Source organism: Amblyraja radiata, chromosome 3 (genome assembly GCF_010909765.2).
Source record: "Amblyraja radiata isolate CabotCenter1 chromosome 3, sAmbRad1.1.pri, whole genome shotgun sequence".
In the NCBI taxonomy this organism is placed as follows: domain Eukaryota; kingdom Metazoa; phylum Chordata; class Chondrichthyes; order Rajiformes; family Rajidae; genus Amblyraja; species Amblyraja radiata.
The window spans coordinates 117951431-117978693 of record NC_045958.1 but is presented as its reverse complement, the minus strand read 5'-3'; the positions used below and the strand labels follow the sequence as shown (position 1 = coordinate 117978693).

The 27263-nt window shown below is 42.6% G+C and overlaps 1 protein-coding gene across 2 annotated transcripts in view; it reads right to left on the bottom strand.

The window, feature by feature from the left end:
• Window positions 1–27263, bottom strand: part of mrps27 (mitochondrial ribosomal protein S27) — a 106512-nt gene that overhangs the window by 8209 nt on the left and 71040 nt on the right. For both annotated transcript variants that reach the window (XR_004411503.1, XM_033018695.1), the window contains exons 8-10: window positions 23159–23261; window positions 22281–22423; window positions 17459–17614 (exon numbers count right to left, since the gene is read on the bottom strand). Coding sequence is in view for 1 of the 2 variants with exons in the window: in XM_033018695.1 (XP_032874586.1) it covers window positions 17459–17614; window positions 22281–22423; window positions 23159–23261 (402 nt within the window). In the remaining variant the exon portion in view is untranslated. The remainder of the gene's footprint in view (window positions 1–17458; window positions 17615–22280; window positions 22424–23158; window positions 23262–27263) is intronic.

Genomic DNA, 27263 nt, shown 5'->3' with positions numbered 1-27263 from the left:
ATGAAACTGCACTTGAATTTGGTGGCCTTGCACCCTGCTTGAAATGGAATTTCAAGGAATAGCCGTGCCAACTGCCAGCGCACCAGCTGCGAGTGAGCTGCCAGCACAACAGGCATGAGTGACTGAGCCGCCAGCCCAAGAATCCATTCGGCCCACAATGTCCTTACTAGCCCTCTGGAAACCAGTCCCTTCATACCACAACTCCCATACTAGTGCTCCAGAAAGTACTCCACAATTCGAGATTTGTAATAGAAAAAAAATCACATGTGGTTAAAGTGCACATTGTCAGATTTTAATAAAGGCCATTTTTATACATTTTGGTTTCGCCATGTAGAAATTACAGCAGTGTTTATACATAGTCCCCCCATTTCACAACACCGTAATGTTTGGGACACAGCAATATCATGTAAATGAAAGTAGTCGTTTTTAGTATTTTGTTGCCTATCCTTTGCATGCAATGAGTGCTTGAAGTCTGCGATTCATGGGCATCACCAGTTGCTGGGTGCCTTCTCTGGTGATGCTCTGCCAGGCCTGTATTGCAGCCATCTTTAGCTTATGCTTGTTCTGAGGGCTAGTCCCCTTCAGTTTTCTCTTCAGCATATAAAAGGCTGTAGAATGAACCTCCGGGCAATGAGTTTTGAGACATTTGTTTGAACGTGAGCAAATAGGATGTGTCTACACTTCAGAATTCATTATGCTACTACCAACAGCAGTTGTAACATCAATGACGAGAAGTGATCCAGTACCTTCAGCAGCCATACATACATGCCCAAGCCATAACACTCCCACCACATGGTATGTTTTGGATCTTGGGCAGTTCCTTCTCTCCTCCATACTTAGCTCTTGGCACCAACCACTTCATCTCATCAGTCCATAAGGCCTTTTTCCAGAACTGTGGTTGCTCTTTTAAGTCTTACGCCCCATTCAGTCGTGGCTGACCATGAGTGTCTCCAGGATGCTGTTCCCTATATGGAGGACGCCTGTGTGTGACTTTGTTTAACGTGGGGAGAATGGTGCACAGACAGCCATCCCACGGTCCTTGACAGATCTGGGTCAGGACCCAGTGGCAAGGAGTCCAAGACGACCGGAAACCCTTTTCTGCTGCAACCTTCATCCGCCTTCCCAGCTGTTGTGATGCTCCACTATGGTCAGCCATCGTCCTCCACCTGTTCCACCGTTGAGGTCTTAGTTGGATTGCTCTTTGTCAAGAGTCCTCCCCTAGACCTTACCACCATGGGTGGCCCTACCAGGAACATAGCTCCAGACGGCATCACTCTCAGGATCTCAGATCCACACAAGCTTCTCCACCACGACAAGGTGACTATCCACGGAGAAATAGCTCTTTTAAGTTCTCTTTAGCAAACTGTAACCCGGCCAACCTATTTTTGCGGCTAACCAGTGGTTTGCATCTTGCAGTGTAGCCTCTGTATTTCTGTTCATGAAGTCTTCTGCGGACAGTGGTCATTGACAAATCCACGCCTGACTCCTGAAGAGTGTTTCTGATCTGCCAGACAGGTGTTTGGGAATGTTTTCCTTTATTATAGAGAGAATTATTCTGTCATCAGCTGTGGAGGTCTTCCTTGGCCTGTCAATCCCTTTGCGATTAGTAAGGTCACCAGTGCTCTCTTTCTTCTTGATTTTGATAAGCCTAAGGTTCGGTTGATGCCTCTAACAATTTTATTCTTGTTTCTCAGTCTCATAATGACTTCTTTGACTTTAATTGGCACAACTTTGGTCCTCACGTTAATAAACAGCAATAAAAGTTTCGGAAGGTGATGGACAGACTGGAGGAAAGACTAGGTGCTGAGAGCTCTCTTATACCTGCATTAAGGAGGCATTTAAACACACCTGAGCAATTGCAAACACCCATGAAGCCATGTGTCCCAAACATTATGGTGCCCTGAATTGGGGGGACTATGTATAAACACAGCTGTAATTTCTACATGGTGAAACCAAAATGTATAAAAATGGTCTTTATTAAAATCTGAATTATGTGCACTTTAACCACATGTGAATTTTCTATTACAAATCTCAAATTGTGGAGTACGGAGGCAAATAAAGAAATGATTTTGCTATTCAATATCAAATTCCTTTTCAGAAATGAAGTGGGTTGGGGATCTTGGGTGGATCTGTGTTTTTTCCATGTAATGTTTTTGGCCGATGCAGCTCCATTTATTTTATTTATACTTTATATCTGCCTGGATCACCAATTACTTCTCCAATTTTGTTCTCTCCCACACAGTTCTTTTGCACTTGGGTCACTCCTGGTTCTTTTCATGCTATGCCTGCAATTGACACATCGTATGTCCTTTCTTTATCTCACTGATTATCTATTATAGCACATTATTCATTAAAGATTGCAGATAAACTCCTCATCCGTGAAAGGTAGTTCCCTGCTTATATTTTTCTACCTTTAATTGGCCATTTATCTCAATCTTCAATTTTGGCAAAGAATACCATTCCCTAATGTACTTTTTTTCCTCCTTTGCAGACACTGGCCGTCTTCCAATGTATTTTAAGTTATTATTCTGGACGGCAAAAGAGAGGGAATAGAACTTTGAGACAGATAAACATTTCAATAAAAAAAACATTTCAATAAAAAAGATTAGAAAATTAGACTTGATAAGGGCAGCAATAAGATGTAATAAATGACTTTAATGCAATTTCATAAAATATACGAGACAGATCTATGGCAAATAACATAACTGATCTACAGTGGTATTTATGCTCCACATGGTCTTCACTCTACCCTCCCGAAAAGGCAAAAAAAAAAAGAGATGTTCAGAAAGGACTAGACGACTGGAGAGGTCAGGGAATAATACATGCAAGGAACTGATTTTATGTACTATAGGCAAGAGATACATAAAATATATTATGTACGATAGGCAAGAGATAAAATAGGCAAGTGAACATAAAAATTTGCAACCACACACACTATTTTTACTTACTTTGTCGCAAAGAATTGGAAAGATGCCCAGTATTTTATTCCTTGATCAGTCATACTAAAGACAATATACAGTACGAGTACATTGTACAGGTGCACAACCTTTTATCCGAAAGCCTTGGGACCAGACACTTCTCGGATTTCGGAATTTTTCGGATTTCGGAATGGAAGATTTTTAGCGTAGATTAGGTAGGTAGCCTCCTCCCCGGAGACCGGGGAATCATTGTAAATCATTGTTTAAATGTTAGTCAGTTAGTTTTGAGGGATTTTATGTGGTGGGGGGGGTGAAGTGGGAAACTTTAATTCTTAGTCCCCTACCTGGTCGGAGAGGCAGCGCCGGTTGGAGCTCCGACCCCGGCAACTCTACCCCTGGCTGCGCGGCACTCCAAATCCAGCGCCGCCCGCGGCCGGACGCCCGCAGCCCCAGCTCTGCGATGTTGGGAGTCGGCGGCGTCGCAGCGCTGGGATACAAGCGGGGAGCGGGCAATGCCTTACCGGGTCGCCGTGCGGTAAGCTCCGGAGCGCTGTGGCCGCCGACACACAACATTGCGGAGCTGGGGCTGCGGGCGTCCGGCCGCGGGCCACGTTGGATTTGGAGCGCCGCGCAGCCAGGGGTAGAGTTGCCGGGGTCGGAGCTCCAACCGGCGCCGCCTCTCCGACCAGGACGCCCGCAGCCCCAGCTCCGCGATGTTGGGAGTCGGCGGCCACAGCGCCCCGGAGCTTACTGCACGGCGACCCGGTAAGGCATTTCCTGCTCCCCGCCTCTCCGACCAGGTAGGGGACTAAGAATTAAAGTTTCCCCCTTCACCCCCCCCCCCCGCCCTCCCTCCTCACATAAAAGCCCTCCAAATTAACTGACTAACATTTAAGCAATGATTTACAGATGTTTAAGTGTCTCCCCGGTCTCCGGGGAGGAGGCAGCCGCTACAGTAGTACAGACCTGGGTTGACCGTGGGTCGTTTCGGGTCAAGTTTGGCGCCAAAAGCGGGCTTTGGTGTGCAGACGACATCCTGGAAAAAATGTCCGGTTTTCGGAGCTTTTCGGTTTCCGGAACTCCGGATAAAAGTTTGTGCACCACTGTGATTCCTATCTTCTTTCTACTGAGCACAAATTTTACCAAGATACAGCATGTTTAAAGGAGTTGAGGGCAGAATTAACTTTTAGGCAAGAATTCTACCATGGCGTTAATTAGAAAAGGTATTGGAGTCACTGACTATTAGCCGGCATTTCACAGGTCAGCTCGTCTCTGACTTCCGTGTCTGTACATTGCAATGCAAAAGTCAGGAGCAGTCTGGAGATCAGGTGTGCTGAATCTTGAACGCATTGGATCTAGTATATTAGAGGAAGAGCACACAAATTTTGAACCGATAAATTTCACAGCTGGACCCTTGGTTCCACACTGGGGAAGGTAGGCGACAAAACACATTCCCATTCATACTGAATGGAATCACCAATCTTGATTGAAACGATGGATTGGAGAGTCTAGGACCAGAAGACATAGTCTCAGAAGAAAAGGACGCACCTTTAGAAAGGAGATGAAGAGGAATTTCTTTAATCAAAGGATGGCAAATCTGTGGAATTCTTTGCTATAGATGGTTGTGGAGGCCAAGTCATTCGGTATTTTAAAAGCAGAGACTGATAGACTCTTGATTAGTAAGGGTGTCAAAGGATATAGGGAGAAGGCAGGAGAATGGGGTTGAGAGGGAAAGATAGATCAGCCATGACTGAATGGCGGAGTAGACTGGATGGGTCAAATGGCCTAATTCTGTTCCTATGAGTTATGAATATAAGTTGTGTAAGCTTACCCCCCCTCCCCCAATTTTACTTAATTAATATTCTTACACTTAACATTTTAAACTAAATTTAAGATTATAAGTTCCTAAGTAATATGAGCACAATTGGGCCACTTGGCCCATCAAGTCTACTCCGCCATTCAATCATGGCTGATCTATCCTTCTGAACCTTCTGAATTTTGTAGTCAGCAGGGCAGTACTCTGCATATCGCCAACTTGGACAATTTTTACATTTTTATCAAGCCAATTAACCAAGCCAATTAACCTACAAACCTGCACGTCTTTGGAGTGTGGGAGGAAACTTTGGAGTGTGGAGTGTTGCAGATCACGGGGAGATCGTACAAGCTCCATACAGACAGCACCCGTAGTCGGGATCGAACCCGTGTCTCTGGCACTGCATTTTGCTGTAAGGCAGCAACTCTACCGCTGTGCCACGGTGACTGCCGTGACTATCTTTCCCTCCTAACCCCATTCTCCTGCCGTCTTCCCCATAACCCCCGACGCCCATACTAATCAAGAATCTATCTATCTCTGCTCTCATCAGGCATGAGAAAATCTACCCTGTGAATTAAGTGGTTGAATGAATTGAAATTGGCCACAGGACATGAAGCACAAAATTGGTTCCTCCAGTATCAATGGGGCTGCTTCATATTTTGATTTAAATTAATATCATGGCCTCAGGTACAAAAACAATTTCAAACTTGAACTTTTCAGTTGCCACAAATAATGGATATGTAAAAAGCTGTGAAGAGATGGCACAGACTTTAAGATGAGGTAGATAGAATGTAAAACAGACTGATGATAGCTCGTATGGAAAATATGAAATGCTCACTGAAGTAGGAAGAATGAGATGGAAATATGAACTGTAAGGTATAAATGTAATATGGCATCAAGAACAGCACTCAAGTCCTGATGTTCCCAGGATAAGCTAATGTTCAATTTTGACTCTGCACTTATGAACAACAAGATTTCAGGCACCGAGGAATCTTGTGCTGTTCCTATAGCAGAGAAAATTAACAGGAGATTTTTACTAATCATTGGAGGGGTAGAGTACCGAACACAACATCCATTAAAACTCTCTGGTGACAGTCTAGCTCGCACCTACCAGTTAGCAAACACAGGAAAATATTGTCCCTGGTGTTTAGAAGTGGCTCAGGTATCAAGTTGGAGGCTGTTCATTATTCCACTTTGTTCACCTGCTTAACAGACAAGATAATACACGTGCCCAGGGAGAAATCTGGTTTGTTTATCTCCGCTTGCTTACCAAGATGCAAAAAAACAAATGAAACGCAGACATGTTGGTGCCTGACATTCAGCACCAGGAGCTTTTGTTCCATATCATATTTGAACAAATGTCTGCAGCAAAACCAGTTAGACAAATTGTACAAACATTAGAGATCTTCAATTGTTCCATTAAAATGTCACGATTTAAAAATTACATTCCAACAATCTTCAGCAATATTAAATGCAATATCCTTTTTTGGCAACTGGTCTCAAGCAACCAATGTTCCAACTTGCACTGTGATAATGCACCAGTCCAGGACTCTCTGGAAACATTCTCAAACTTGCACAGCTTCCAATAAATGAAAATTAAAGAATGTAGAATTTTCATCCTGTTTACTGAATCCTATTTCTCAGTCAGAATCAAGCAATGATGTTTTGTTCGGCCTTAAATAATATATTTTGGCAGTGGTCTCGCTCTTGCAGATTAAAGTATTATCAAAGATTGAATTTTGAAATCCTGCTGCATTTCTTCAGATTTGGGAATACATTGCCCAGGACCAAGGCTGGGTCAGAGATAGCTGGCGGCAGTAGGCTCACGACTGGGACTAGGGTCAGGATAGAGGACAGGGCAAGTGGCTGTGAGGGAGGTGGATATGTAACCAAGATTCTTTCAGGACACATCTGCTAAAAGTTAGGAGAGGATAAGGCATAACCTGTTCTTAGAAGTGCCTGACAAAAGGTCCAAATACCAGCCTGCTCTTGCTGTGCAACACTGCACTCCAATATTAAGGATCATGAAATATTAAGGCTAGAAAATGCAGACCATTTCACACATTTTGAGAGCCAATTTTCAGAAAAAGCAGACATCAAAGATACAATTCACTAATGCTTTAAATGAACTGGCGCATCCCAAGGTTGATTGAGAAAAAGATATTTGAAGATCAGGAGCTTGAGCCTGGCACAAAACTCATGCACACAACTGAGCAGCAGGCTGTTATCAGGCAACTTTTCACTGTACCTCGGTACATATGATATAATAAACTAAAACTGAAACTGAACTGAACCATTCTACCAAAACTAGAGAGCAGTCCCGAGCTATTATCTACCTCATGGGAGACCCCCAGACTATCTTTGATCGGACTTTACTGGACTTTATCTTGCACCAAACATAATTCACGTTATTCCCTTTGTACAAAGTAGATGGCTTGATTATAATCCTGTACAGTCTTTATGCTGACAGGTTAGCCACACATAAAAAGCTTTTCACTGTACCTCTGTGCATGTGAAAACAAACTAAACTGAACTCAAACTAAGCAGTGAGCCTTGGCTTCCCTGTTATATGATCTGTCCAGAACAGTCCCAAGAAAGCAACACCATCTTCGCAAAATTCACCAAATCCAAACCAATACCTGTTAGGCTGATATCTCCAGCATTGAGGCCCTATTTATGCTTGGTGAGGTCTAATGAGCCACTTATTGTTCACAATCCAGACACCACCAGACACCCAAATCAGACTCTGTCTCACCTCCTTCACAAGAAGAGATTACATGGCAGACAGAGGAAAAGATTCAAGAATGTGATCAAAACCCCTCTTTAAAAAAAAATCCCAGAACTCGGGATTTATGGCCCATAAACACTCAGAGTTCAGAGGGTACATTGAAAATAAATTGTATTGATATCCGCCTGCTTCTGCATCAGAATCACAAAGAAGTCCAGAAAATTTACTACCCATTTGCTGAAGAGTCTGCAGTTCTCCCATTGGTCTCAGAATCTATTAAAATCGTCAATTATGACCCCCCCCCAAAGGACTGCCCAAGAGGATAAGGGTATCTGACAGAATGATTTAGACCAGGAAGTGTCTGAGGGAAAGATTGGGGACCAAGAGCATTGAGCAAAGTTTTGGGATTAACATGAAATGACCCAGAATGGTCATTATCATGTTTCACGCTGGATACAGTCAATTTATAAAAATACTGAGCACTAACAAAAACAACACTGGGAAAATGATTTTCAGACAATCGTATTTTAATGGATTTTCAAAATTGCAAGGACAAGACACTTAATGGCCTTACTTTGTTGTCAATATCTATTTCCTGCTGGAAATGAGAAGTAGATATTGAAAGGTTGCTTTGTATTGAGCCTATTGATTTGACAAAAACATTTTCTGATCAGTCATATCAATCCAGGCTTTTGAAATCTATCTATCTATCTATATTACTAAAACGATCTGTGCTGCGATTTCCGAGAGAACGCCGCCACCTACGGCCGTCATTTTTGGCCACCTCGCTCAGAGCCCCCCTCCGCTGCATGTGTGCCGAGGATTTTTCCCGTCGATTAAAAATGACAGAGATATTAATGTTTTTACAAAATTCCCCATTCTCTCTGCTGCCCCCGATGGCGGCAGGGGGGAGGGACTATAAAACCAGGAAGTGGTGTCCCTCAATCAGTGTCTGCAAGCTGGAGGAAGGCAGAGGGTCACGTTTCTCTGAGCTGTGAATAACACTGAACACATGTCTACTCAAATGTAAGTGCCCTTAGTGGTTCTAAAATGCTTGCAGAATGTGTCTATTGGTTCTAAAGCTTGCAAAAAATGTCTATTGGTTCTAAAGCTTGCAAAAAAATGTCTATTGGTTATAAAGCTTGCAAAAAAATGTCCATTGGTTCTAAAGCTTGCAAAAAAAAATGACCATTGGATCTAAAGCTTGTAAAAAAATGTCTATTGGTTCTAATGCTTGAAAAAAGTGTCTCTATTGGTTCTAATGCTCGCAAAAAGTGTCTCTATTGGTTCTAAAGCTTGCAAAAAAAATGTCTATTGGTTCTAAAGCTTGCAAAAAAATGTCTATTGGTTCTAAAGCTTGCAAAAAAAATGTCTATTGGTTCTAAAGCTTGCAAAAAAATGTCGATTGGTTCTAAAATGCTTGCAAAAAAAAAGACTATTGGTTCTAAAGCTAGCAAAAAATGTCTATTGGTTCTAAAGCTTGCAAAAAAAATGTCCATTGGTTGCTTTGGTTTGCAGTTGAAAGGCACTACTTACTGCAAATGGTGGATTGGGTGTGGATTGAAGTTGAAAGACACCACTTACTGCAAATGGTGGCATGAAGTTGAAATGCACTACTTACTGCAAATGGTGGATTGGTTGCTTTGGCTTGAAGTTGAAAGGCACTACTTCCTGCAAATGGGGGGGGGGGGGGGGGCGTGGGTGTGGCTTGAAGTTGAAAAGCATTACTTACTGCAAATGGTGGCTTGGTTGCTTTGGCTTGACGTTGAAAGGCACTACTTACTGCAAATGGTGGCTTGGGAGCTTTGACTTGAAGTTGAAAGGCACTACTTACTGCAAATGATGGCTTGGGTGTGGCGAAGTTGAAAGGCACTACTTACTGCAAATGGTGGCTTGGGTGCAATGGCTTGAAGTTAAAATGCATTACTTACTGCAAATGGGGGCGTGGTGCATTGGCTTGAAGTTGAAAGGCACTACTTACTGCAAATTGTGGTTTAAAGTTGAAAGGCACTACTTACTGCAAATGGTGGCTTGGGTGCTTTGGCATTAAGTTGAAAGGCACTGCAAATGGTGGCATGAAGTTGAAAGACACTACTTACTGCAAATGGTGGCTTGGGTGCTTTGACTTGCAGTTGAAAGGCAGTCCTTACTGCAAATGGTGGCTTGGGTGTGGCTTGAAGTTGAAAGACACCACTTACTGCAAATGGTGGCATGAAGTTGAAAGGCACTACTTACTGCAAATGGTGGTTTGGGTGTGGCTTGAAGTTGAAAGACACCACTTACTGCAAATGGTGGCTTGGGAGCTTTGACTTGAAGTTGAAAGGCACTACTTCCTGCAAATGATAGCTTGGGTGCAATGGCTTGAAGTTAAAATGCATTACTTACTGCAAATGGGGGCGTGGGTGCATTGGCTTGAAGTTGAAAGGCATTACTTACTGCAAATGGTGGCATGAAGTTGAAAGGCACTACTTACTGCAAATGGTGGCTTGGGTGCTTTGGCTTGAAGTTGAAAGCACTACTTACTGCAAACGGTGGCTTGGGAGCTTTGGCTTGAAGTTGAAAGGCACTACTTACTGCAAATGGTAGCTTGGGTGTGGCTTGAAGTTGAAAGACACCACTTACTGCAAATGGTGGCTTGGGAGCTTTGAAGTTGAAAGGCACTACTTACTGCAAATGATGGCTTGGGTGTGGCTTGAAGTTGAAAGACACCACTTACTGCAAATGGTGGCTTGGGTGTGACTTGGGTGTGGCTTGAAGTTGAAAGGCACTTCTTACTGCAGATGGTGGCTTGGGTGCAATGGCTTGAAGTTAAAATGCATTACTTACTGCAAATGGGGGCGTGGGTGCATTGGCTTGAAGTTGAAAGGCACCACACTGCAAATGGTGGCTTGGGAGCTTTGAAGTTGAAAGGCACTACTTACTGCAAATGGTGGCTTGGGTGCTTTGGCTTGAAGTTAAAAGGCACTACTGTAAATGCACTTACTTCCTGTTTGCACTGTATATTGATTTTAGATAAAACGCTACCATTTGCCGCTGTGATTTTTGGCCATCTTACTCAGTCCCCCTCTGCTGAGCAGGTGCAGAGAATTCTTCCCATCAATGAAAAATAAAAGTGTTATTAGTTTTTTTTTAAATGTTGAGAATCTCTCTCCTGTCAATCACTCCATGAAAGCCACACCTTTTCCGGTGGGGGGGGGGGGAGGGGTTATAAAACCCGGAAATGTGGGTGTGGCTCAGTCTCTGCAAGATGGAGGAGGGAGAGGTCACGACTCGCTGTCTTTAGTGGCTTTGCACCCTACTTCAAATGGTATGAAACTGCACTTGAATTTGGTGGCCTTGCACCCTGCTAGAAGTGGTAAGAAACTGCACTTGAATTTGGTGGCCTTATACCCTGCTTGAAATAGAATTTCAAGGATTAGCCGTGAGTCAACTACCAGCCCACCAGCCGTGAGTGAGTGAGTTGCCAGCACAACAGGCTTGATTGACTGAGACGCCAGCCCAAGAATCCATTTGGCGCACAATTTGCATACTAGCCCTCTGGAAACCAGTCCCTTCAGCCCACAACACCCATACTAGCGCTCCAGAAAGCCCCCCCCCCCCCCAAAACTGGCCACCAATATTAGAATTGGTGGAGAGGTGGAATATTGCGTTGGATGACCAGCCCTCCTGTGTGATGCTGGGACCCAACGGGTCCCACTTAGTCTAGTAAAACATAAAATTAAATGCCTTATTTCTATGCCAGAAGTTGTAGGCATGCAAATATTTAGAATTATTTGGCAGGATTTGTAGGCAGCTGTTCTAATATCCTTTAGACAGGGATATCGTACTATAAAGAATTTTTTAATTAAAAGTTTTATTTGTATGTTCGCAGATAAAGGCAAAATATTGGAAAGGCATTTCATTAAAAGCCTGGATACGGTGCTTAAACAAGGTAATAGAGCAAGGATGTTGCTAGCATTCAGTATCATGGCAATCTCAGGCTCCCTTGGGACAAAGCCATTTTGAAGAAGAAATCTATATTGAGCTGCAGCTTGCAGACGATACTAGCTTCTGCACTTATTCAGAAGCAGTCGTTGTCAACTTGCTTGCTATAGAATTAAAGAGACTGGGTCTTCCACTTCACATCAGCAAAACAAAGGATCCTTCCCAACCTGTACAACATCACAAATGACAAACTGGGTCAACTAAGAGACCTAGCCCACCACAGACCACATCCCATATTGTGGGTGTTACCACAATCAATATGATAACAATGATGATTTATTTACTGCCTTCAGATTGCCAGTACAGCTTTTGGTCAGCTGAGGAAAAATGTTTTGATGATAGTTTAAGGTCTATTGGACAGCAGTGATCCTGCACTTCAGATATGTATTACCTTCAAAACACCAGAAGAATGCCTAGCCAGACCAACCCCTGCCATTCCAATTCAGTGCTGCTGCCTGGAAAATGACCGTTATGGCCAAGTTAAGGCACTAACATTTTTTAACAATTCTGAATTTAAAGGGTTGAAGATGGCATTGGAAACTTGGTGACTCTTTTGTGCTGCCTCAGTGTAATCTACTATCTTTAGGTATGTTGCAAAGCCTACCTGAAGATCGCTGAAAATCTGTCCCAGCCCGTGTGCGCGATTTTGGCGCCGTTTAGAGGGGGGCGGGTTTAAAACGCGATTTTCTCTAGGCTGTTCAAATCGAGGTTTTTCAGCCTAGTTAATTATTAACGAAAAATCGCTGGAAGATTCCGTCACTGGAGCTATTTTTAGTTTTAAGGGCTTTATTTACTTGTTATAGTAGGTTAAAAATTAACCTCTAAACCCGCGACCGCCGACAACGGGTCGGATCTCATACAGGGGAAAACGGAAGGTAGGCTGTTTATTTTTACGTTAAAAAGGGCTTCTTAAGATCCCTTTATACAAAGTTTAATGTTGCGAGTAGCTAATTTGGGCCCCATTATATCCCGCAGTATTTTTCTGGGCATTTGAGGGCACAAATCTATTGCAATGTGAACGTTCTAAACCAGCGCGTTCACAGGATCCCACTAGAAAGCTGATTTAAATGGACTTTAATTTACAGCAATTGAACACTAAATTCCTTACATTTGGCCTATAAATTAATGTAAATGAGATTTAAAAATCATGTTTTATTGTGAATTATTTGTGAATATTATTTGGACTCTTAGGCTATTTAAAAATGTTAATCATTTATTAAGAAATGGATAGATGTTTAGATCTAGTAATTGAAGTTTGAAATTAGCTACAATTGGGTAACTAACTAATTATATGCTTTAATTTCAGGTCATCCAAGTAAGATTATTTTATATTTGTTTCAGAATGCTTCAATCTATGACAACTGAAAATTTCATTCAGTTCACTTAATTTTTAAGAAAGTTATGTGCTTTTGACTGTCCATGATCACAGCTTTTTTGTTATGTCCATAGAAAATCAATAGGGAACAAGATGCTAATTTCCGAGTATGAAAATGGCCATAACTTTTTAAATACTTGAGATATGAAAGTGAATTAGGTGTCAAATTAAACTTCTTTTTATGCTTTATCTGATGGGATAACTTGCAGACTTGATTTTTTAAATCTCAAAATGTTGTAACATTGCTACTATCTTATACTTTTGCACTTAAGTATGATTGTACCTAACGTATAGTCAGATTGTTACTGAACTGTATGCAAAAAAAGTACCTCGGTACATGTCACAATAAAGTACAATTGAACCATTTGCTAGTCGGCACGGACTCGGTGGGCCGAAGGGCCTGCTTCCGTGCTGTATCTCTAAACTAAATAAAACTAAAAATTCCGTTTTGTGCTACCTGCAGTACTCATGCATGGTACAATTGTATGGCACGATCTGCCTGGATACCACACAAAACAAAGTTTTTCAACGTGTCTTGGTACATGTGACAACAATAAAGCAATACTAAAATCATTCAAATATAATGTCAGGTTATGTGCACCAATATCAGTGTCCTCTACCAGTCCAATATCTCCAATGAGGAACTAGATAAAACTCAATCAGCTCTGACGGATAAGCCTATGTTTGCATGCCAAACATTACATTCTCAGAAGAAGTACTCTACTTCCGAGCCCCACCTGGGCAGGTCATGGAGCACGGTAAGCAGCCTAACTTGCCCATGCCAGCCAAGATGCCCCAACTATACTAGTCCTACCTGCTTGCATGTGGCCCATATCCCTCTAAACCTTTCCTTGTACTTGTCCAAATGCATTTTAAATGTTGGTATAGTACCCTACCTTCTCTGGCAGTTCGTTCCATATATCCACCACCTGCTGTGTGGAAATAGTTGCCCCTCAGGTTCTGCAGCTTGGCTATTGCATGTTAGCCAATCAGAATGCTTAGTAGTAATAACCCCGCCTAGTGCATGCTTTATAGTGTTAAGAACTCGTTTATATTATTCAGTAGATGCAGCAGACTGAACGTACAATGAACTGCAGATCTGACACTGGGATGTTTATTAAAGATGCTTACACCTTTGCCTGAGTGCGAATCAGGTAATTACATGGTGTCAGAACTGGGTGACTCACAAGGATACAACATGGTCCTGGTACTCGCAACACAAACGTGACTTCGAGACGCTCAAGCTCCAGCTAGCCAGCGCACCGACGCTGGCGTATTTCAACCTCAAGCTGCCGATCACCATCACCTGCGATGCATCCCAGTACGGGCTAGGCGCTGCGTGGCCGACAGACGACCACCGGCGGCCTGTCGGTGTGATGCCTGTCTTCTATGTATCACGAACCCTAACAGACACTGAACAACGCAATGCTCAAATTGAAAAGGAGCTGCTCGCCATAGTTTTTGCCTGTTCAAAATTTAAGGACTTCATTTTTGGCAAAACTATCACGGTTGAGACTGACCATCAGCCACTGGTCACGATCCTGAACAAGCCCATCCACGCTGCCCCGGCTTGTCTACAACGCATGATGATGCAACTGCAGCGTTTTGACTTCCGTATCGTATACAAGAAAGTTAAGACATGCACATTGCAGACACGCTTTCCAGAGCTCCGTGCACTACCAGCAAACGCCACCCCATCGAACAAGACAAATTCTCAGTCTCGTTCGTGCCCACTGATCGTTTACGTCGCCTTGCTGAATACACAGCTACGGACAAGACTTCGCAACTGCTTACCACTGTCATAAGGAACGGATGGCCCCACAAACAGTCAAACACCCCGCTAGAAATTCGACCCTACTTCCTGGTTCGTGATGAACTAGTGCTACAGGACGGGATAATCATCAAAGGCCACAAGGAAGTCATCCCACCCACTCTACGGGGTGAGTACTATGACGATATCCACAGAGGCCACCCCGGCACGGAGGCCACTCTAAAACGGGCCCAAAACATGATCTACTGGCCCGGAATGACAAGGTAATGGTAAAGACCGAATGGTGCGCTATCTGCAACAGCTTGACACCACATCAGCAGAAGCAGCCCCTCCTGCCTCAGCCAGCTCCTTCCCTTCCGTGGTCTTCACTGGCCACCGACATCTTTGAATGGCACGGGAAGCACTACCTTGTCTTGGTGGACTCCTACTCGAGCTGGTTTGAAATTGACCTGCTTCCAACGATCACCTCCGAGACAGTGATCAAGAAACTATCAATCCACTTGTCCATGCATGGGTCACCTGTCCGCCTTCAAACTGACAATGGAAGGCAATTCACCAGTCAGGCATTTAAGAACTTTGCCAAACGATGGAACTTTCAACACGTTGCCAGCAGCCAGAATACCCGCAGTCCAACGGACTTGCCGAGCGCGCCAAACAACTCATGGAGCGCTCCTACCTAGCAAAATCCGACGTCTACCCGGACCTACTCAACCTACGGAACATTTCAAGGGACAGCGTTCTCGGCTCCCCCGCCCAGCAGCTAATGTCTCGCCAGACGCGTCCACCACTGCCCGTCTCCCAGCAACAGCTGCAGCCGTATGTCCGCTCTCCCACCGCGATACAAAGGGAGTGCAATTTAAACGCGACACGCAAAAGAGGGTTTTACGACAAGACAAGCAAGCCGAGTAAACCACTAGTACAAGGACAAGTGGTACGCCTACAAACTGACAAAGGACATACCAGACTAGGGCACATTCATAGCCCCTCAAAGGAACCACGCTCCTACCTGGTCGAAGTAGATGGTGTCCTCTACAGATGCAACCATCAACCAATCAATCAATCAATCAATCAATCAATCAATCAATCAACCTTTATTGTCAACTTGCAAAGCAACAATTGTACAGTGAGAAGACGTTTCCCAGGGAATACCGGAGCATCGCACATAAAACTTAAACATTTCACACATAATAAAACAATAAAAACAATCCAGTCCCTGATGAAACAGTACAAATAGTTAAAAAGCAGGTAAAACAGCAACATTAAAATACAGTAGAAACAATCATAAAATGTCCAGGGCAGCTGATTTTAGTGGCCAGTGCCAGAGTTATTAAATTGTCAGTGCAAAGCAGCAGAATCAGGTGGAGTGACTGTTTAGCAGCCTTCCAGTGAAGGAACCACATCCGGTGCCCGCGGGTCCTGATGCCCCACCGTTCGTGTTTACACCGGCGCCTGTTGCAGCCGTCCCATCACCTGTTGCGACCAAGACAGCCCCTGCGTCTCCTATTGTAACCAGTGCCCTGGGCTCTCCGCATCGGTCCAACCCCGGCTCCTCTGTGGCGGCCTCTCCCTTCAAGCCCATCGGGTCACCAACATTATCACCATCCCCAGTCCCCATCTTTTCAGAAGGAAAGGGGCAGGCCACCCACTAGATACGGCGATTTTGTTTAATCTTACAATATATTCCATCACCATATTGTTTAAGTGCCGTAGTTGCTTTTAATTTCTACGAGCGATGTAGATTGGCTATTGCATGTTAGCCAATCAGAATACTTAGTAGTAATAACCCCGCCTAGTGCATGCTTTATAGTGTTAAGAACTCGTTTATATTATTCAGTAGATGCAGCAGACTGAACGTACAATGTACTGCAGATCTGACTGGGATGTTTATTAAAGATGCTTACACCTTTACCTGTGTGCGAGTCAGGTAATTACAGGTTCCTATTAAACCCCATCTATTCCCTTCATGATTTTATACACCTCTATAAGATCATGCCTCATCCTCCCTAGTCAATCTCATCTTTCTTGATAGCTGAGCTCCTCAAGTCCTGGGAACATCCTCATAAATCTTTTCTGCACTCTTCCCAGCTTAACAACTTCCTATAGCAGGGAGACCAAAACTGAAAACAATGCTTCAAATATGGCCTTACTAATGACTTGTACAATGATAACATAACATCTCAGCCTCAATACTCAATACCCTGGCTGATGAAGGTCAATGTACCAAAATTCTTCTTAACCACCCTATCTATCTTTATTACTACGTTCAAGGAACTTTTTGCCTGCAATTCTAAATGCCTCTGCTCGACAACACTCCCCAGGGGCCTGCGATTTACCGTGTAAGTCCTGCTCTGGTTTGACATCCCAAAATGCACCATCTAGCACTTATCGGCGTTAAACTCTATTAATCATTACTCAGTCCACTTGTTCAAGATCCTGCTGTAATTTTTGATAAGTTGCTGAGATTTTTGATGTTTGGCCAAGGTAGAAATCTAAGGATGTTCTGAGAACCTTTTTGCAAAAGTGTAATATTCGCATTGGCTCATAGGAAAACCATGGCTGCTCAAAATGGAGCACAAGCATGTGGAACGCCATCATGAACCTTGTGTTCATTCATCGAGAGCAGAGTAACATAGTGTCAACAGCAGTTGGAGAGCACCATCACCCAAATTACACATACTCCATCCATCCCATCATGCACCTTCAACTACACCAGTGGCAATACGCTTCTTCCACATCACCTTCATCACAACACAAGTGATCCTTGATCCCAAGGGGTTGCCAATGGTGATGATAATCATATGCCATTATATTTTGTATTAGAAATTCACCAACCTTTCCTTAAAATGTACTTTGTCAATATTGTACACACCTTAAATTGGTTCAAATAGCCTGCAAGATTTGATCTTTCAATATGATCCTCCTCAGTAAGTTCATCTTCTTGCTTTGTTTCCTCTGATTCTTCTGTCACGGTGGATTCACTGGTCTCTAATGCTGCTGTCTCCAATATGGTTGCCATGGTATCCACCTGCAAAACATGAGAATAAATCTCCTGTGATTTCCCCGGGTAACAAGCATTAGCATTAGCAATTACTGTTTCAGATTTTGCAAATTACCAAGACTCCTTACTCGAGACAAAGATTCCTGGGTTTCGTTCAGCTTCACCCTTAACTACTTCAACAGAACTCATGAAATATATTTTCCATTCAGCATTGGCAACATTTAACATCCATCTGTTTTTGCTTTTCTCGCTTGTAAATCTTCTCAAACCCTTTGACCTTCCAAACTAATTATTGGGTCGATCATTTTCCACTGGTTTTGAATCCAAAATTTGTTACACAGCATGAAAACAGTCCATAGACCAACCAAGGCTGCACCAACCACCATGAAGCTATTTAGAGTAATACAATGCTAATATCCATTCATTCTCCATCAATTTCTCTCAGATCCTGCACTCACCAGCGTGTGTAGGGAAATTGATGGTAGCCAATTAGCCTATTAACTTGCAAATCTTTGGGATGTGGAGCACCCAGGAGCAACCAAAGGTGCTCCTCAAAGAATATGCAAACTCTATGTGAAAAGTAGGCAATGTTAGAAACAGTCAGCAAGTCAGACAACATCTAGGAAAGGGAAACAGTTAACATTTCAGGTCCATGACTCTTCATCAGAACTGACGTTTCCAGATTTCCTTTATATGAGATTGAGTAGCTAGGGCTTTCATATGAAGAAAGACTGGATAGACTTGGCTTGTACTCGCTAGAATTTAGAAGATTGAGGGGGGATCTTATAGAAACTTACAAAATTCTTAAGGGGTTGGACAGGCTAGATGCAGGAAGATTGTTCCCGATGTTGGGGAAGTCCAGAACAAGGGATCACAGTTTAAGGATAAGGGGGAAATCTTTTAGGACCGAGATGAGGAAAACATTTGTCACACAGAGAGTGGTGAATCTCTGGAATTCTCTGCCACAGAAGGTAGTTGAGGCCAGTTCATTGGCTATATTTAAGAGGGAGTTAGATGTGGCCCTTGTGGCTAATGGGATCAGGGGGTATGGAGAGAAGGCAGGTACAGGATACTGAGTTGGATGATCAGCCATGATCATATTGAATGGCGGTGCAGGCTCGAAGGGCCGAATGACCTACTCCTGCACCTATTTTCTATGTTTCTAATGAATTCTATTTATGGCTAGACCTCACTTTAAAAAGGAATGGCAGCAGATAAAACATTATTTTGTTGGCCCTAAATAAAAATGGGAAGCAGCTTTTGGCAGATACTCCAATTCCATAATACTTTCACATGTGCTATTGAATGACGATCTTTCCTGGACCCAGCACACTGATGTAATCATAAAGAAAGCACATCAGCGCCTCTACTTCCTGAGAAGATTACGGAGATTCGGTATGTCAAAGAGGATTCTCTTGAACTTCTACAGGTGCATAGTAGAGAGCATACTGACTGGTTGCATTGTGGCTGCCTCAAAAATAAATGAATGAACGAATATGTTTATTGGCCAAGTATTCACATACAAGGAATTTGCCTTGGTGCTCCGCCCACAAGTGACAACATGACATACGGTGACAGTTAGGAATGATACATAAAACATTAAAAAAGGCAGCCAATATCATCAAAGACCCACACCATCCTGGCCATACGTGCAACTCACCACTGCCATCGGGAAGAAGGTACAGGAGCCTGAGAACTGTAACAGTTCAGGAACAGCTTCTTCCCTACAGCCATCAGGCTATTAAGCACAACAGCCTCATAAGCTATGAACTACAATAGACTATTATTATTATTATTGCACTGTTAATGTTTATTCTTTTTTTCTGAGTTTTTGTTATATTATTTATTATGATTACATATTCTGTTGTGCTGCAGCCAGTAAGAATTTCATTGTTCTATCTGGGACACACGACAATAAAAAACTCTTGACTCTTCAACACGATAAGGAGCTTTTGAGTTAATAAGAAACTACAGTCTTCTCAGTATGACTGAAATGTCATGACAACATTTACTATGTACCAAGGTTGTGTAATATTATCTAACTAAGCTTCACTTTCAGGATGAGTGGGTGGTGGATATTTAAGCAAAGAGCTCATCATGCCTAAAGATGAAATGATTTTGTTTTATGTTAACTTGCCACAAAAGCTGCAAATAAGATTTCAAAATTGAATCCTCAATAGATTATCATTGCTGTTGTAATTTGTTCAAGTTCGTGAGTTTATTGTCATGTATCCCTAATAGGACAATGAAATTCTTGCTTTGCTTCAGCACAACAGAACATAGTAGGCATTGACTACAATTTGAAGCATTTTCCAAGACCATAAAAAAAATTCACATAGTCTCTTCAGTACAGGTGCACAACCTTTTATCCGAAAGCCTTGGGACCAGACACTTGTCGGATTTCGGAATTTTTCTGATTTCCGAATGGAAGATTTTTAGCGTAGCTTAGGTAGGTAGCGCGGGCGGCTTGAAAAGTCTGGAGCGGCTGCCTCCTCCCCGGAGACCGGGGAATCATTGCATAAATGTTAGTCAGTTAGTTTGGAGGGATTTTATGTGGTGGGGGGGGTGAAGGGGGAAACTTTAATTCTTAGTCCCCTACCTGGTCGGAGAGGCGGGGAGCGGGCAATGCCTTACCGGGTCGCCGTGCAGTAAGCTACGGAGTGCTGTGGCCGCCGACTCCCAACATCGTGGAGCTGGGGGCTGCGGGCGTCCGGCCGCGGTTGGAGCTCCGACCCCGGCAACTCTACCCCTGGCTGCGCCGCTCCAAATCCAGCGCGGCCCGCGGCCGGACGCCCGCAGCCCCAGCGCCGCGATGTTGGGAGTCGGCGGCGTCGCAGCGCTGGGATACCAGCGGGGAGCGGGCAATGCCTTACCAGGTCGCCGTGTGGTAAGCTCCGGAGCGCTGTGGCCGCCGACACACAACATGTCGGCGGCCACAGCGGTGCTGGGGCTGCGGGCGTCCGGCCGCGGGCCGCGCTGGATTTGGAGCGCCGCGCAGCCAGGGGTAGAGTTGCCGGGGTCGGAGCTACAACCGGCGCCGCCCGCGGCCGGACGCCCGCAGCCCCAGCTGGGAGTCGGCGGCCACAGCGCTCCGGAGCTTACTGCACGGCGACCCGGTAAGGCATTGACCGCTCCCCGCCTCTCCGACCAGGTAGGGGACTAAGAATTAAAGTTTCCCCCTTCACATAAAAGCCCTCCAAACTAACTGACTAACATTTAAGCAATGATTTACAGATGTTTAAGTGTCTCCCCGGTCTCCGGGGAGGAGGCAGCTGCTACAGTAGTACAGACCTGGGTTGACCGTGGGTCATTTCGGGTCAAGTTTGGCGCCAAACGCGAGCTTTGGTGTGCAGACGACATCCTGGAAAAAATGGCCGGTTTTCGGAGTTTTTCGGTTTCCGGAACTCCGGATAAAAGGTTGTGCACCTGTATTATCTTTCGATAAAATACGTTACAACTCCAGAGTCTTGATAAGTGCAGTTCACAGAAAATCAAATTCTTCACGGTAGCGCAGCGGTAGAGAGTTGCTTCCTTACAGCGAATGCAACGCCGGGTTCGATCCTGACTGTGGGTGCTGTCTGTACGGAGTTCGTACGTTCTCCCCGTGATTTCTGAGATCTTTAGTTTCCTCCCGCACTCCAAAGACGTACAGGTTTGTAGGTTAATTGGCTTGGGAAATGTAAAAATTGTCCCTAGTGTGTGTAGGATAGTGTTAATGTGCGGGAATTGCTGGTTGGCGAGGACCCGGTGGGCCGAAGGGCCTGTTTCTGCTCTGTATATCGAAACTAATCTAAACCCTCCCTTTGCTGCAGGATTCACGTACCCACCACTCTGTGTAAAACTTTCCCCACACATCTTCTTTAAACTTTTCCCCTCTCTGCCTTTAAAAGATCTTCTCTCTAGTTATTAACATTTCCACCCAGGGAAAAAGGTTGGTCATGAGTTCATAGGAGCAGAATTAGGCCTTTCAGCCAATTGACACTACTCCACCATTCAACAATGGCTTTTCCTCCCAACCCCATGCTTCTACCTTCTCCCCATAATATCTGACACCCTTACTAATCAATAATCTGTCAATTACCATTTTGAAAGGTTGTGACTGTTTACCCTATCTATGCTTCTCATTATTTTCTATACTTCCATCAGGTGTTCCACTGACCTCTGTTGTTTCAGAAAATAATGCAAGCGTGTTCAGCCTCTCCTTCTAACTTGGGCTCCAGTCGCTAGCCAAGTTGAGACCCATTTCAAGTAGAGAACGATATAATCATTCAACTCATGCCCCCATTAAAAATTGCCTTTTATGTAGCAAAAAAACTGCATGCGTTTCACAAAAATGTAATTTAACACAAATATATTGTGTTCACCGATTGGTCTAGTCAAAGAGATATGTTCCAAGTGGCATTTTAATGAGGGAAAGACAGGTAGAGAGGTTTTAATGAGCGAATTTCAGAGCTAGGGGTTTGGTAGCTGAAGGAATTAACTTTAGTGATGTTACATTTAAATCATTGGATGAACAAGGTGATAATTAATAATGCACAGAAATCGCAGTATGTTAGGGTGCTGGACAAGTTTAGAAAAAGGGATAGCTGAAATCATAGTAACTGATAACCAATATAGCTTAAAGGCATACACACACAAACAACTAACATAATAAAATCTACCATGTTTATATAGGTCACATCTAAAGTCTTACCGCTTCTTTACAAAGCTTTGTTCCATCTGATGATTTCTTCATGTCCTCCATCACATTTAGAGCTCGATTCAAGTATCCAGGGGTCCAGATCAGGGGCATTTTGGTATAAACCGCACGGATTCCTTTATATACTTCAATTTTCCCTGTAATGATAACACACTATTTTAGAAAATGGATGTACAGACAGGGGTGCTTGAAGTTCAAAGCTATATACACCGAATGCTTGTTATTTGTTGATTTTCTATTTGCTGATCTGCATACTCGTGACTTTGGTTCCAGGCCCCATCTTGAATCTTTTTATAACACATCCATGTATATCTATGTAATATTGTGGAACAATCATTGTCAGTGTGTAAATTGTCATAAACTCATAGGTGATAGGACTAGAATGAGGCCATTTGGCCCATCAAGTCTACTCCGCCATTCAATCACAGCTGATCTATCTCTCCCTCCTAACCCCATTCTTCTTCCTTCTCCCCATAACCCCTGACACCTGTACTAATCAAGAATTTATTTATCTCAGCCTCAAAATTATCTACTGACTTGTCCTCTACAGCCTTCTGTGGCAATGAGTTCCATGGATTCACCTGTCTATAGAAATTTCTCCTTATCTCCTTCCTAAAAGAGGCTATGACCTCTAGTCCAAGACTCTCCCAGCAGTGGAAACACCCTCTCCACATCCACTCGATCTAAGCCTTTCACTATTGTGATAGGTTTCCAGACCACGTGCCAATTCTGTGCGTTGGTCTCGGCAAATTAGGTGTTTCTGAAGCCGCACATTGTTTACAGGGCAGCACCTTGTTAGTTCAAAATTGACTGCTTTTAAAACTCAATGGAAATAATTTGTCTTCTCATAATGTTAGTCACAAGAAACATACCAAGAAATGCAAGACCCAGAAGGCGAGAGCTCAAACCAACTGTGTTGTTCTGTTTCAGTCCAAGCAAAAATAATGATGCACCTAAATTTCGTTCATCTTCCCACTAGAAAATAGAAAAATGGTCAGAAAATCAGCATTACTTTTGAAAATCTTTATATTGAAAGTGAACATTTATGCCTGGCAAACAGTTAGAATTCTATCGGGTCATCAAAACAATATATTTTTTAAATTAAATTAATTTTTAAGATTAGTCTATTTTTGCTCATGATTTGCTTTTGATTTTTGCTCATTCTATAAATTCATTTCTCGCATGTTGAGTTTCCTATGAATTAAATTTATGTCCACACACTATCTGAGAGTGGAGAAAAGATTAACAATTACTCTTATATTTGCTCTCCAGATTATGTGGGATGCTCACTAAGCTCTTCCACGTATGCAGAAGCGCAAAGATCTTGTAAGAAGCTATAAAGTAAAAGTACAGAGTAACTTACATTAATGCAAAACTGATTGAAATCTACTTGGGTCTAAGGTAAGGCATCAAACTGAAATGAAGTGGAATTTAATGGTATTAAGTGGAAAATAACTCCACATCGCAAAATTGACGACTGAAAAGCCAAAGTGTGGAATGTGGATAAAATATCCAATTTGTAACATTATAAAAGCCACCAGTAGGCAGGTCACGTCCAGTCTGGAGATCCAACACATCATTTATGGAAGTATGCAATAGATCACATCAGCCCACTGATTTGACAACAGCATTGCGCTGAAAGTTTCTCGCACAGTCAATCACTGAATCTATAAAGCTACACCATGACATAGTAGAAAGCTGATAGCAGTCATTATAAATCAGAGTGAGTCAGAGCCATGCTAACTGTTGTATCCCAAAATCATCTCAAAACAGCCTTACATTTTTAGATATTAACTTCTATCGAAAATAATTGTGAAAACACTAAAAAATGATGTCCGATATCTGTGCATCCTGTTTCCATGGATGAGTTACCCATAATGTTTGGGACAAAGACCTATTATTTAATTATTTGCTTCTTGTACTCCACAATTTAAGCCATTATGAGATTGAGAAACAAGAATAAAACTGTTAGGGACATCAGCCAAACCTTAGGCTTACCAAAATCAACTGTTTGGAACATCATTAGGAGGAAATAGAGCACTGGTGAGCTTACTAATCGCAAAGGGACTGGCAGGCCAAGGAAGACCTCCACAGCTGATGACAGAATAATTCTCTCTATAATAATGAAAAATCCTCAAACACCTGTCCGACAGATCAGAAACACTCTTCAGGAGTCAGGTGTGGATTGCCAATTACCACTGTCTGCAGAAGACTTCATGAACAGAAATACAGAGGCTGCACTACAAGATGCAAACCACTGGTTAGCCGCAAAATTGGGATGGCCAGGTTACAGTTTGCCAAGAAGTATTTAAAAGAGCAATCACAGTTCTGGAAGAAGGTCTTGAGTACAGATGCGACGAAGATTAACTTATGTCAGAGTGATGGCAAGAGTAAAGTAAGGAGGAGAGAAGGAACTTCCCAAGATCCAAAGCAAATCACCTCATCTGTGAAACATGGTGGAGGTGTTATGGCCTGGGCATGTATGGCTGCTGACAGTACTGACTCACTTATCTTCATTGATGATACAACTTCTGATGGCAGTAGCATAATGAATTCTGAAGTGTATAGACACATCCTATCTCCATCAAATGCCTCAAAACACATTGGCTAGTGGTTCAGTCCACAGCAAGATAATGATCCCAAACATACTGCTCAAGCAACAAAGGAGTTTTTTAAAGCTAAAAAATGATGAATTTTTGAGTGGCCAAGTCAATCACCTGATCTGAACCCAATTGAGCATGCTGTTTATATGCTGAAGAGAAAACTGAAGGGGACTAGCCCCCAAAACAAGCATAAGCTAAAGATGGTTGCAATACAGGCCAGGCAGAGCATCACCAGAGAAGACACCCAGCAACTGGTGATGTCCATGAATCGCAGACTTCACGCCGTCGTTGCATGCAAAGAATATGCAAGAAAATACTAAACATAACTACTTTCATTTACATTACATTGCTGTGTCCCAAACATTATGGTGCCCTGAAATGGGGGGGGGACTGCATATAAACACTGCGGTAATTTCTACATGGTGAAACCAAAAAGTTTAAAAAATGGCCTTTATTAATATCTGACAATGTGCACTTAAACCACGTGATTATTTCTATTAGAGATCTCAAATTTTGTACAGACGCAAATAAATTAACGATGGGTATTTGTCTCAAACATTATGGAGGGCACTGTATAAGCACTAGCAGAAAAGTAGGAGCCATTTCAAAACAAAAACTATAAACAAGATTAATGATATACAAGGCATCTATAAATCAACAGAGAAAATGTTGGAAACACAGAGCTGGTCAGGCAGCACATGTTTATTTTTGCAGCCCCTATAAACCAGGAGCTGCCACATGGTGATATAATGAGTTTGAATGTGGATTAAAAGGACATAGAACAGTACAGATACAGGCCCTTCAGCCTACATCTGTACCGATTTGATGGTAAATTAATCTCCTCTGCCTGCACATGATCCATATTCCTCCATTCCCTGTATATCCACGTGCCTATTTAAAAAATTCTTAAACAACACTATTATATATGCTTCCATCACCACCACCCCAGGCAGTGTGTTGCAGACATCCACCACTCTCTGAGTAAAATACTTCCACCACACATCCTCTTTAAATGTTCCCCCTCTTACTCTGCTCTCTGGTCATTGACATCTCCATCCTGGGAAAAATGTTGTGATTGTGTACCCTTTCTACGATTTTCATAATTTTTTATATTTCTATCAGGTCGCCCTCAACCTGACACTCAAGGGAAAACAATCCCAAGTTTGTTCAACCTCACCTTATAGCTAATGCTCTCTAATCCAGGCAGCATTCCGATAAACCTCTCCTGCATCCTTTCCAAAGCCTCCACATCCTTCCTGCAGTCCAGAACTGCACACAATACTTCAAATGCAGCCGAACCAAAGTTTAATAAGGCTACAACTTGACTTCCTGATTCTCATAATTAAAGCCTCAACTAAAGAAGGCATGCATACTGTACATCTTCGTTACAACTCCATCTACTTGTGTAATTCATAACTTGTACCAAGTTAGATGAACTCAACTTGGCTGGTGGTAGAAGACACTGCAATTAGCCTCAATGAATCAGAGATCATTGTCATTACAAGGAAACAAGTGGGCGTGTGCAAGTGACCAGTGCACCAAAGGAAACTTAAAAGGCAAGAATTTGGTAAACTCGATGGGCCGAATGGCCTAATTCTGCTCCTTTGTCTCACGGTCTTTATTTTTAAAGCATTTATATTATCAATAGAAGCTAAATACACAGATTCTTATTTATAAATGTAGTCGACTTTATGTATGCATATTAAATTATTAGGCAAAAGCAATCTTTTGTTCTTGGAGCATGCTTCCCTTTAAGGTTACCTAATAAACAACATTTCTGGAATGATAGAATAAGACATTAGTTTGCAATATCTTTACTAATGTGTGTCTCAACGACAACCAGGGGCAAAGATGGATTGATATGCATCATCTGACAGAATAAAACACAAATCAAAAATAAAATAATATGAAAATAACATTTTCAAATCAGTTTTTATTGATAAGTCAAAAATGATTAAATGCCAATTGCATTTGCCATGAACCATAATACCGTGTTAAAAAGGCTTATACGATTTAGATGAAAATCCAAGCTTTGCCTACAGAAAATACAAAAAAATACCCATTCAAAACTCACAAATTTTATTGTATCTCTAAGAGTCATAGTTTATGTTTTGAAATATGATCTGACAAGTTCCAGGTAACAAATAATTATTAAAATTGATCCATAATTGAAACAGAATCAATAAAAATCCAACAAATTTTAGAGAGGGATTTATTGCTTCTTGATTGTCTTTCAGATCTTTAAATTTGTCAAGATTAATCTGTAAATGCACAAAGTAAAAAGTACCATCATTGTTACATAAAGAGGGGTTTTAATTTTGATGGTGCTATTTAATGCTTGCTTTCACGCCATAATGGATTATGGACTAATCCT